Source organism: Mus pahari, chromosome 3, assembly GCF_900095145.1.
Source record: "Mus pahari chromosome 3, PAHARI_EIJ_v1.1, whole genome shotgun sequence".
Taxonomy (NCBI): domain Eukaryota; kingdom Metazoa; phylum Chordata; class Mammalia; order Rodentia; family Muridae; genus Mus; species Mus pahari.
Window position 1 is genome coordinate 52400380 of NC_034592.1, and position 12974 is coordinate 52413353.

A 12974-nucleotide genomic window follows, 5' to 3' on the forward strand; every position below is an offset into this window, starting at 1 on the left:
CTTCCCTTCCCTTCCCTTCCCTTCCCTTCCCTTTTTCCTTCCTTCCTTCCTTTCTTTCCTCTTCTTCCCTCTTCTTCCCTCTTCCTCCTCCCCCTCCATCATCATCATCATTGTCGTCATCGTCGTCATCATCATCATCATCATCATCATCATCATCATCTTTTTGAGACAAGATCTCTACATAGCCCTGGCTGTCCTGGAACTCACTATGCAGACCAGGCTGGCCTTGAACTCAGAGATCCACCTGCCCTTGACTCCCTAATGCTGGGATTAAAAATGTGAACCAACTCGGCTTCTCATTTTATTTTCAAAATATAGTTTGTTTACACAGATAAGGAGGGATAGCAAGGGAGTTTTATTTGATTACCAAATCCAATCAAGTTGTAGTAATTTTTGAAGAGATAACTGGGCTGTGATAAATTATAAAACCTCACCCTACTCACAGGGTACCCACTGGGATAGGGGATGGCAGATCATGGTGGCCCATCATGTATCTGTCAACTGGTCCTAGAAGGATCTCAGAAGAGATGAGTCCTGTATAGTCACAGGAACAAAGATGTCCAAGTGGGAGAGTTAAAATAAGTCTTTGATTTTACAGTCTGCAGTATAATTAGGATGAACCAGCTCTTCATAGCTTGATAAGTGAATATTTTCATGTGTGTGTGTGTCTGTCTTTGTGTACATCTGTCTATCTGTCTGTGTGAATGGAATTCAAAGGCTGATGCCAGGTTTCTTTCTCAGTCAGTTTCCAGATCTTATTTTCTGAGTCTGGGTCACTACTGAACATGGAGTGCAGTAAATAAGCTAAGACTGGCTGGTCAATAATTCCAGGGATCTGGCTGCTTCAGCCTCCCAAGAGCATCTCTGCTTCTGACGTTTTATGTGGGTATTGGGGAATCTGAGCTCATGCTTGTTTGACAAGCACTTTACCAACAGAGCCATCTCCCGAATCTCCAGAAGTGAAAATTCTCTGAACCTGAGAACAGAGTTTCAATCTCAGCACCAGACCATCAGGCCCTCAGGAGCTTCAATGTGGACTCTGCACTTTCCTGGTACAGCCTAGGAAGCACAGTTCTTTTATCTCAGTCGCCACAGAGGACAGCGTCAGATGTGGCCAATAAAGGGCCCTTCTGATTTCTGTTTATGGTTCAAGAGGTGCCAGAAGATTAAGCGGGAATAGGAGCATGGGACTAGTTAGCATGCACCATCCTCCTCCATGCCCCCCGGCACAGTCGGGGGTGACACAGTGTTTTGTATTAGACATGTCTCTCTGCCTTTACGGATTTGTATTTCCCCTTTACTCTCTGAGACACTTTGCTCACTTATTTGTAAAAATGTGGATTTCCCTAGATTTTGAATCACACCTGTTTCTAGAATCCCAGCTTCCTTTCAACAGTCTCCCAATCTCCTCAGAGTCTCCGTCACTCACGGGAATGTGACGGGAAGACATGGAGGAAGCAGTGCATGGCAGGTGTACTAGGCCTGTGCTGCGCTGTCCTACCTGCTTTGACTGTTCCACTCATGTGCAGAGGTTATTAGGGTACTTCACTGACCACGCTGAGTCTGAGTCTAAGGTTTAGAACATCACCTATATATATAGTACTTTCATTTGCAAGTCCAGGGGAGAGTATAAAGCATTTTCTTTGATTTAGTAACTATTTTGTTCACTACACTTACTACATTTTTTCTTAAGATTATGAGAAAAGTGAAGGGAAGGATACATTATTTACTGATTCCCACTATACTGAATAGATGCTGGCTGCTTAATGAATATTCATCATATTGAATATCTTCAGGCTATGAGTTATGTGAAAAAAGAAGCAACACATACACAGTGCTCCTGAACTGCAGCTCACCCATCATCATCACTAGGCTGACATGGTTAGTGAACACGTTGAGGGTATTGTCTGAGCAGCACAGACAAGCATCTCCATGAAAAACCCTGCTCAGGCTTTCTAGGTAAGAGCTGCAATGCTGTTAGCTGTAACTGGCTTTTATTTCTTTTAAACATACAGTAGGAATAATGGATTTGCTAGCTATAACTCCTAATTATATGATACAATACCACCTCACAGCAGTTGGTGGCTCTGACACCTAGCTGCAAACTGTATCCTTAAAATTTTTAGACTTACATGAACATTCCATTTTTCTTCTTTCTGTAGCTGACATCAGTCTGTTATAGAATGCCAATTCTGAGGAGTCACATTCTCATTTTTCTTTTTAAAAAACACATCGCAGAAACAATATATATATATTTCTTTATGAAAAGTAAAATCCACAGTCTCAAAGAGGGTAAGTAACAAGGAGGGCCTAAGGGAAACACTTGAATCTCATTGAGAAGGGGAAACCGGGGGAGGGTGGAGAGAGGGCACTGAGGAGTGGAGGGGTTGGGCATGAGAACAGGCGATATCAGGGTGGGGGAGGTCTGAGGGAGAGAGTACTGAGTGAAAAAAATGGAATAGGTGGGGGCATCTAGAAATCTAGCACAGTGGAAACTTCCAGGAATCTATGAGGGTGACCCTAGCTAAGACTCTTAGCAATGGGGGATATGGAGCTTGAAACAGCCACCTCCTGTAACTTCCAATGTCATTGGAAGTCAATGGATGACTTCCAATGGTGTCCAGGAGGAACCTGGGACACCAACAGAACCACAAAACCTTAGACCCCAAATCTGTCCTGCCTACAAGATGTGCAAGAATAAGAGATGGAGCAGAGGCTGAGGGAAGGTCTAGGCAATGACTGGCCGAGCTTGAGACCCATGCCATGGGAGGGAGTCCACACCTGACACTGTTAATGATACTCTGCTATACTTGCAGACAGGTGCCTAGCATAACTGTCCTCAGAGAAACTTCACTCAGCAACTGATGGACACAGATGCAGAGACCCACTGCCGAGCATTAGGTGGAGCTTGGGGAATCCTGTAGAAGAGCAGGAGGAAGGATTCAGAGAGCCAGAGGAGTCAAGGACACCAAATGAAAACCATCAGAATCAACTAACCTGGGCCATAGGGGCCCTGAGGATCTGAACCGCCAACCAGAGAGCATGTATGTGCTAGGCCCTCTACACTTATGTAACAGTTGTGCAGCTGGGTCTTCATGTAGGACTCCTAACAGCAGGAGCAGGGGCTGACTACACTGCCTGCCTCTGGATACCTTTCCCCAAACTGGGCTGCCTTGTCTAGGCTCAGCAGAAGAACATGCTCCTGCTCAAAGGATGGATGGCTAAGTGCCCTGTCCTGCTCACCCACAAGTAACCTGTGGATCATTTCTTTCTTTTAATAAAATAGGGCTGCATTATCTTGAATATATGTTTGCTTGTTTTATTGCAACTTGATATGCCAAGGCTGGTTGATATCCATGGGTGGCCTGCCTTTTTCTGAGGAGAAAGGAAGGAGGGGGTGGGAAGTAGGTGAAGAGGGGTAAGACAGAGGAGAGGAAGCTGAGATGTAAAGTAAATAAATAACTTAATTTAAAAAGTACATAAGATGACACCTTTGCTGACTCTGAACGTGGACTGCTCATCTTTAAAATGGGGACAATAAACTTAACAAACATTCTCTTAAGAGTAATGTTCTGAAATTTAAGCTGTGTAAGAGCATCTTATAAAATCTCTAGCAATATTTCTAAAAACTATGATCTGACCTATAATACACAAATTTACTAAAGAACCCTGTGATTTACTTTACTGAATGTCTTATGTTACCAAAGGATAATTCTTTCCCTTTATTGAGTCAATCATTTAACATCGCATTACAGGAGTTCTTTAGACTATTTTAATATTTTGTAAATTATTTTTCATGAGAAAAATCTATACAAATCAGCACTTCATTTAATGGAGTTTTCATAAACATCTTTTCCTGAGTTTTGAGCCAGACATGACCTTAACAATATCACATTGTTTCTCTGAAAAAGGAGTTGTAGCAATCCTGCAAGGCATCTCTCCCTTTGTCCCCATTCCACCTTACAGGGTATGAGGCAATACTTCTGAGAATACCCTCTTAGTGTTTGCAGAAGGGCTCTGCTTCGTCCCCTGGTGGCTTACAGTGAGCTGAAGCTGCCACCTAAGGCAGCTATATACAAATCCCCGACAGTTTACTCTTCCTTAGGGTCCTGAAAAATGGGAAATGGGAGCATGGCCAGAGTGGTAGCTTACCCACCACCGTTACCTCCAAGCCAAACAAAGTAGAGACACTTTTAATATCCTTTTAGAGGCACATATTGTGAGTTTTCAGTGACCTCGAGCATTGCTCAGTAAGTAGAAGGGCAAAAAAGATCAGTGATGGTGGTTAGAAGTAGGTATTACTAACTGGGACTATCCCTTTTCAGTAGTGTTGTGTACAGGAAGGCTTAAGTGAACACTCGGGGAGGGACTGGATTTGAGTGGAGCAGAAAAGGAAAAGAAAGTAACCGCGGTAAAAAGCTTCTGGGAGGTCATTTCAGTGTTGCTAAGGAGAAACCACTGTTTGCACGACTGAGTCCCACACTGCCAGTCCCGATCCCAGTTAATTCTTGAGCTGGAGCAATGCTGAGCACACCTGGGTGAGAAGGTGAGTAGCGCGGGCAGCCAGGCCTTCCTTTCAGGAAGCTAGCCTCCTCCACACCTCCAGCATAAAAAGCCTCCAGAGCACAAAGCTCTTCTCTTCAGAATTATCTTGTGTTCTTCTGAAGAATTTCTTTTCTGTAGAATATTTCCATGTTCCCTCAGAGAGTAACACACAATAACACACCAAAATGGATGGCCCACCATGGAAGGTTACACAGAAGTAGGTATCTACTTTTCACTACGTGAGCTATTAGGTCATGTTCAGGAACCAATCAGTCATCCAAAACAGCACTTGGTTTTACCAGGATGAGGCAGACAAAGCCAAAAAGGGCCACCACTGACCTCGGAGGCTGCGATCTCGGTGAAGGTGTTCAGAGCCTGTTCCACACTGGACTTCTGCTTGGTGGCCATTAAGCAGCAGTTTTCCATGATGCGGAGTTGCAGGCGGCCCTGGACAGTCTGAGGCTTCAGTTCCTTAAGGAGCTTTTCTGCCGTCCTCACTGCTAACTGCACAGACTCCTGCTTCTCAGGGGATGAGCTGTGGACAGGAAGGATAAACCGTATGTATCTGTCCCTCAAGGCAGTGGCACCTTTTTATCACTCATTAAAGACTTCCCGGGGAGGATCAGTGCTCTTACTCTTCCAATACCAAGGATGTGGTACAAGTGAATTTTAACCAAAATCAGTATGTCCTCAGTAAGACACCATTCAATCCCAAGTCACTTTAAAAGGAAAAGTAGACAATATCTCTAGGTGAACATGTTAATGTTAGCTACTATCTAACCAGAATAAAAATAGTCTCTTCATAGGCTAGCACAGGTGTTGTCCTGGGTTCAGTCCCTAGCTCCACAAAGAAGAAAAGGAGCATCATGATACTGTCCCATAGTGTTTAATGCTTAGAACAGACAAGAGAGGAGACAAGAAGAAAAGGGCCAGCTGCTCTGACCTCCTTCGGTACATGTCTCTTCTGTAGATGCTGACTCTAATTTTGGAAGACTGAGAGTCAGAAAGTAGAATAATTTCTCAAAGATCACAAAGAGAAAACTTCCATTTGAGTCTAAGTTTATCAAACATACAGAATCTCTTTCCTTCATCTTGTTACACCAGACACTTAAAGAGGAAACTACATGCGATGTAAGGTAGCAAATTTCAGGCATAGTAACAATTCAAGTATTTAATAGCAAATTATACACAGACACAGACTCACAGACACACACACACACACACACACACACACACACACACACACACACGTGCGCAGTTACTCATGCATTAGTAAAATCACTCACCCTTCCTTATGCTTGAAGCTTTTTTCTAAACAATTATTTCTATTAATGTATATGAGGTGTGTGTGTGTGTATTAATACAGTCCAGAGGTGATAGATGCCCCCCATGGAGCAAGAGTTATAGACAGTTGTGAGCCAAGCAATGTGGGTACTAAGAGCCAATCTCAGGACCTTTCCTCTTAACCACTGGGTCATCTGGCTCAGGTCCTAGTGACTTTAATCTTACTGCAAACACCTTTTGCTCTTGCCATATTCTCTGCTGAAAGTTAGCCACTGCTCGTTACACACCACTTGTGTGTATGTATGCTTTGGCTTCCATATTGTATAATTTGATTTTCATTTTTGACCTTGAGACCCCTAGCCTTAGCATGCCCAAATTCTAATTTGTTTCCTGCGGTTACAAATAACAACTTGCAAAGAGGCTCTTCACACAGATCCAACTCTTTCAGGTGTCTCCCAAATCTCTCATGTACTAGCAACTCCTCCCCCGAGTTCTAGTTTGTATTTTCAACTGTTTAGTTGACGTACCCAAAGGTATACAGTAGTATACTATCTTAACCCTCCTAAAACACGCAGGTCATTTCTCTACTTGAGTTTCACTGGTCTCACTAATCCAGTCTTGAAGTTTGTCCTTCCTTGTTCCAATGTCCCTCCACTCCTTGCACCCACCATCCACGGACAGCTATGCACTGCATGCGTATGCCCTCCTGCAGCTCTGAGCATGAGCACCCTTTCAGATCACTATTGTGGTGTGGCAACTGAATGGCCTCGGAGCATCTTGCATTAAAAATGGATCACATGCTGATGAAAGGCAGCCACTGCCTGTTTCACACCCTTTGTGTCTTGATCTATGCTCACTTCTTCTGGGAGGGGAACAGCAGACACCTTGAGGGGATGTCCCCATTTTCCCGCAGTAACCCACAATGAACACCGAAGAACTGTGGGGTCTGCTAGTACTCTGTCTGTGCCTTGTTCTATCGTTTCTGGTCATCACCTCAGATAAGGGACTCTGAGCTTACTTCACAGTGCTGTTGCAGAAAGCCAGTGAGAGTTATGTATAAAGAACAGAGCGCCAGTGGTGGCACAGGCCTTTAATCCCAGCACTTGGGAGGCAGAGGCAGGCAGATTTCTGAGTTCGAGGCCAGCCTGGCCTACAGAGTGAATGCCAGGATAGCCAGGGCTACACAGAGAAACCCTGTCTCAAAAAACCAAAAAGAACAGAGCATAGGGCTGGCATGAAGCTGCTTTGTATTAGGTTGGTACTCTTATCCTTTTCTTCATTTTGGTTTTGTGTGGTTGTGCATGTGTGTATGTGTACATTTTGCATGTGTGATTTTGCACTGTGTGTGGCTGTGCATGTGTGTATGTGTACATTTTGCATGTGCTCAATTGGAAGCCTAAGGCTGACATCAGGAACGTTCCTCAATCACTCTACTATATTTATCAAGGTAGGCTCTCTCATGCCCAGAGTTTGCATATATAGCTGTCTCCCAAGCCACCTTGCTGTGCAGATCCTCTGTCTCTGGCTACTGAGTGACAGACCAACGACCAAGCCCACAGAACATTTATGTAGGCTCGGAGATTTGAACTCAAGTACTCATCCTTGTGGGACAAGCACTCTGTCTACTGAGGCATCTCCCAAGTGTCAGCCATTGCTACTATTATGTGGATAGTTTGTATTATGGTTTTCAGATTCTGCAATTTATTTTATTTTTGACAGAGCAATTAGGGGAATGCCTTTGTAATCCATTTATTATGATTTAGGAAATGGAAAACATTTTATTCCTAATTGTTTTAGTTATTTTTTATTGTTGTGATAACACACCATGGCCAGGACAACTTAAAATATAAGCTGTTTAATTTGGCTTATGTTTTTCAGAGTGTTAAAGTCTGCGATGACACAGCAAAGGAAAGCTGAGACCTCACATCTTGTTTCACAACCACAGGCAGAGAGAGAGAGAGAGAGAGAGAGAGAGAGAGAGAGAGAGAGAGAGAGAGAGAGAGAGAGAGAGAGAGAGAGAGAGAGAGAGAGAGAGAGAGAGAGAGAGAGCGAGCGCTCTGGGACTCTCCCAGCCCTTTTGAAACCTCGAAGCTCGGCCTGAGTGACAAACTTCCTCCAGCAAGGCCATACCTTATAATCCTTCCTGTACTGGTTGATTTTATGTGTCAACTTGACACTTGTGGAGTTATCACGGAGAAAGGAGCTTCAGTTGGGGAAATGCCTCCATGAGATCCAGTTGTGGGGCATTTTCTCAATTCGTGATCAAGGGGGAAGAGCCCCTTGTGGGTGGGACCATCCCTGGGCTGGTAGTCTTGGGTTCTATAAGAAAGCAGGCTGAGCAAGCCAGGGGAAGCAAGCCAGTAAAGAACATCCTTCCATGGCCTCTGCATCAGCTCCTGCTTCCTGACCTGCTTGAGTTCCAGTCCTGACTTCCTTTAGTGATGAACAGCAATGTGGAAGTGTAAGCTGAATAAACCCTTTCCTCCCCAACTTGCTTCTTGGTCATGTTTTGTCCAGGAATAGAAACCCTGACTAAGACACTTCCCAAACAGGTCTACCAACTGGGGAGCAAAGATTCAAATCTGTGAGTCTATGGAAGCTACTAGTATTCAAACAAGCACACTGCGATGGAGATTCATTAGTCTCTCTCTATAAATTAAGTATAAATATATATTCATACAATATTCAATCCATCTTTTCCTCAGCATTATGCTAGGAGGTGACTTTCTTGTGCTTTCCTGCGTATTTTTCCTGATGTATGTTTTAAAAACGGTTCCTAAAGAACTGTGTAAAATGCTACTCACCCCAGGTCTCCATTCAGGTTTTCAAACACTTCACCTCCAATAGTTTCATTGTCTGGATTCAGGCAGATTTCTATCATATTATAAAGTGCATTCTGACCCCAGTCACTGTCTTTCCGAGCTTTATTAAAATGTCGAAGGGCATCATTTGGTTCTCCAGTATACCTTATTGATTGAAAAAAATTCAATCACTAATTACAAAATTTTATACTAGATTATGATTCATAAATAAAGCAATTAAAACACTTCAAAGTGCAGTTTTTTTTAATATGATAAAAAGCCTTTTCTACTTTCTGCCCAACAAGGGGAGAAAATCATTATAATGTAGGATTTATTTGCCAATAGATTTACCAAAAATGTAATCCTTTACAGTACTGAAATCCTGGCTCCAACTTTGTTCTGGTGTTGTGTTTCTCAGCCATCAAGAAAAATCTCGGAACATCCTCAAGTTTTCCACATCTTCTCAGGAGATCAATCAAACGAGACAAAGTCATAAAATTATCTAGAAATAAGCAATACTTCAGGTATAGATCACATGTTAAGACATTTGTTCTGATAGTTCTTCTTCTTCTTCATTAAGGTACAGTTTACTTCAAATGAGACAGATATAACCAAAGGACTATTTCATGTGTAATTCATTCCTAAGAAACCTGGACCATCTGTGAAACGACACCTGCTTCACTGGGCCAGCTACTGTGGAAGAGAACACAGTACAGCCACGTCCAATGACTTTGCAATTTTCCTAGAGCCAAGCCTTCTAGAAACGTTTTTTATCTAAGGCATCTAGACTCTAGAATCCAGGAAGCCTGATCGACAGCTGTTCCTGAGATGCTTTTCATCCTTACTGCAGATGGAAGGATGGTAATGGTCGTGCTAGACTGTGCCTGAGGCAAGCAATTGCAAGTTTTATTCCAGAGCTTATTTAACATGTGTGAATGCTAAATCCTAGACTTAGCTGATCATACTGCAGCCCTCAGGATTTTAATCTTCTTTCATCTTTTTTTCCTACAGATAATAACGCGTCCAGTTCTCTGGTTTCACTGTAACTTTCTTCTAAGTTCCTTCTAGTTTTCCCTTATTAGTAAATTACTTGGACTTGAGCATGATTTTAACAATGATTCATGCACACCAAAAGAAGAAAAAAATATACAGAGTCATGTGTGGACAAGAAAAATGACCCATTCGAGAGATGAGTAAAGTCATGCATGACTAGTAGCCAACTATTTGTAAATGAAATTTGACCGACACTTAGGGTTTTCAAACAACACTAAACAATAAATATTTAATTGTTATTAAGTGGCCTTTGATGTTTTGATTTTTAACAGCTTCCTTACAGACTATCACATGAACAGTTAATTTCTCTGGAAGTTTGTTTTTAGGTCTTGGGGCTCTTGTGTTTCAATATCATAGAACTCATGGAGAATTTGTTAAAATTCTTACACAGACTACAGTGAGGACTAACTTGATGTGAATTCTTAGGGTTATTAGGGTATCTTCATGAGCAAACAAACATAGCCCTAATTTCAGAACAAACTATTCTCGATTCTAATTTTTAAAAATGAAGATACTGATGTATCAGTACACTTATGAGGTCATGCCTAGAGCAACGAATAAGGACTCAGGGAGATATTTGTGCAAATACTCACAGTAGTGTTATTCACAATAATCAGGATGGGGCGGGGAACTACACAAGCATCTATTACAGAGGCCAGCTGAATGTGACATATGCACATATAAAACATTAATGACTTGAAAACGTAAGTAAACTTTTAACATGACAACAGGATAAACTCTGAAGACGATGTTAGGCGACACAGGCCAGACACACGGCCAAACGCCGTGGGATATCCCATCAGCCACCTGGACTTCCTAAGAATCATAGAAGCAGAAAGCAAAGTGGAAAGAGGTGGAAGGGAACTGAGGTGCAGAGTTAGTTTTGAAAGGATGCATAAGCTGTGGGATGGATGGATAACCACGACTTGCACAACAATGTGAACATACCTAATGCCACTGAACTGTATGCTTAGAGATGGGTCAAATGGTAATTTTTATGTTACATATTTTATCAGCATAAAAAAAAATTAGGAAAAGAACTTTGGAAGGTTTGCTTCTATTCAGTAATATAAGTGAAAACAACCAAATCCTTTGCTCTCTCTCAACCTAATTTTGAGTCTGTAAATTTTGTTTATTCTGTCTTTTACTATCACTACAAAGAAAAGGAACCAGGAAAGGGAATTCAAAATTGGCCCTGTCTTTTATCACTGTGATAACAAGTACACTATCTGTATGTAAAAAATGACTCAGTTGTCTAAAAATGACTGTACTATCAATCATTTCTAAGGATACAATTCAGTGGCTTACACTTTAAAGTGGGTTGCACTTTAAGTCTTTGGACAGTAGGCTGTATAATCCACCATAAAGCCAAAGAGGCTAAAAGTAGAACTGAACTAAGCAAGGACTTAATGTTAAAGTATCTGGCCAAAATTTTTATATGTTACTGCAAATATGTGTGAGGCATATTTTGCAAATATCTATCAATACTGGGAAGACAGTTCCTTGAAAAGTTCCATCTAGTACTGATGAAATGTACTCATCATTAGTTCCAGGCAACGATAAGCACAGAGAGACTAAACTACATTGTCTTTTCTTTAGCGATGAAATTTGGAGAACGAAGTGTTTTTATTTTTGAAAATGGCAATATATCATATGGTAAAAAAATAGCTGGTACAGTTTTATTGATGGGCAGATATCACAACACATATTTCTAATATGCGCACATTTACCAATAAAAAGCAAAGATCATTAGCCACACGGGTACAGGAGTGACAACCAATACAGATTACACTTTGCTTTCCCTTTTGTTTCTGCCTAAGGGGTTTGTGGGAGATGCGGAGTCCAGGAGTATGGTGCTGTGGAAATATAAAGCACCAGAGAGGCCAGAAGGGCTTTCCTCAAAGAGCTGACCTTTGAGCAGTGCCAGGGATGGGGCCAGACACTGCCAGGCTGACAGAGGCATTCCCAGTTGCTGATAGCATGCACACAACCAAGCAGGGTGCAGCCCCAGGTGCATGGCAACCTCAATGCTACTGAAGAGCAGGAAGAGGAATGAAGATCTAAGCAGAGGGCTAACCCAGGCCATGGCATTATTAAAATCATGCTATAATGTTAGGCTTCACTCTGAAGCGTGAACCTACTTTGAGCAAAGGGATAGCTTGTGGGTTTGAATACTGATCTGATGCCATGATCTCCAGCAGCAGCAAGTGCCCAGGGCTGGAAGCACAGGTGAGGTGACAAGGATATTAACTGTTGCAGTGGGTCAGAAGAAGATGACAGACTGACTGTGCTATTTAGCAACTAAGCAGACAGAACTAGGGTACTTGTTAATTAATTAAAAAAAAAAAGGAGAAAACTCCACATGATTGGAAAAATTTGAGACAAGGTACAATGTGTTGAGAGCAGATATAACTGGAACTTTCAAGTACAAATAAAATTGGACCGTACACTTTTTCTTAAAGATTTTTAACTGTGTGTTTGTGTGTACACGAGGCAGGCTCTGCCTTCCAGGACAGAGGCATTAGATTTCCTGGAACTGGACTTACAGGTGGTTAGCTATGTGACCTGGGTTTCTGGGAACCAAATGTCTTTAACAACTATATCACTGCTCTAGCTCCTAACCAGTACATTTCTAAAATGAGCTAAATACAGCCACAATTTAAGTTATGCTACTGGACAGGATCAACAATGCACACATAAAATCACCATGCATGGGTATGTTTTAGAAGAAATGACACAAAATAAATGGGTAGATAAGTAGGTAAAATCCTATCAGGAATAAAGCATACATTATGAGGAAAAAGGGTCCATATGGGCACAAAAATTTTAATTAAACTGTAGCAAGTTTAAGTGCTGACAACAATCTTCTCATTGATTACTGGATGAATGTTATAAGCAATGTATTCTCTAATGAATTCACTTATTCAAATTTTCCTTGCAAATTTCCTTTTCTGTTCTCAAATTTCCAATACTCTCTCAACATTCCCTGTTCTCCCCTGAAAACCTCACTGCTACCTAAGTGGAAAGACATGAGCAGCCAGAAGAGAGCTCTGCTGTCTGTCACCCGCAGATCCAGTCAATCAATAATCATTGATTTCACACTATGTGACTGGCCTGTGTCTATCAGGGATTTAAAAGGAGCACGCTATTACTGACTTTGAAAAGTACACAGTAACAGAGAAGACAAATATACAGATGATATATATTCATGTGTGTATTAGCAAATACTCTTAAGTAACCAAGAGCTATTTATTGACAACATGATATATGGGTTAGGGTGATCAGAACATT

The 12974-nt window shown here is 41.8% G+C and overlaps 1 protein-coding gene across 2 annotated transcripts in view; it reads right to left on the minus strand.

Moving 5' to 3' along the window:
• Ttc21b (tetratricopeptide repeat domain 21B) overlaps positions 1–12974 on the minus strand; it is a 68837-nt gene that overhangs the window by 8565 nt on the left and 47298 nt on the right. For both annotated transcript variants that reach the window (XM_021192399.2, XM_021192398.2), the window contains exons 23-25: positions 8982–9132; positions 8634–8795; positions 4885–5080 (exon numbers count right to left, since the gene is read on the minus strand). In XM_021192399.2, coding sequence (XP_021048058.1) covers positions 4885–5080; positions 8634–8795; positions 8982–9132 — 509 coding nt within the window. The remainder of the gene's footprint in view (positions 1–4884; positions 5081–8633; positions 8796–8981; positions 9133–12974) is intronic.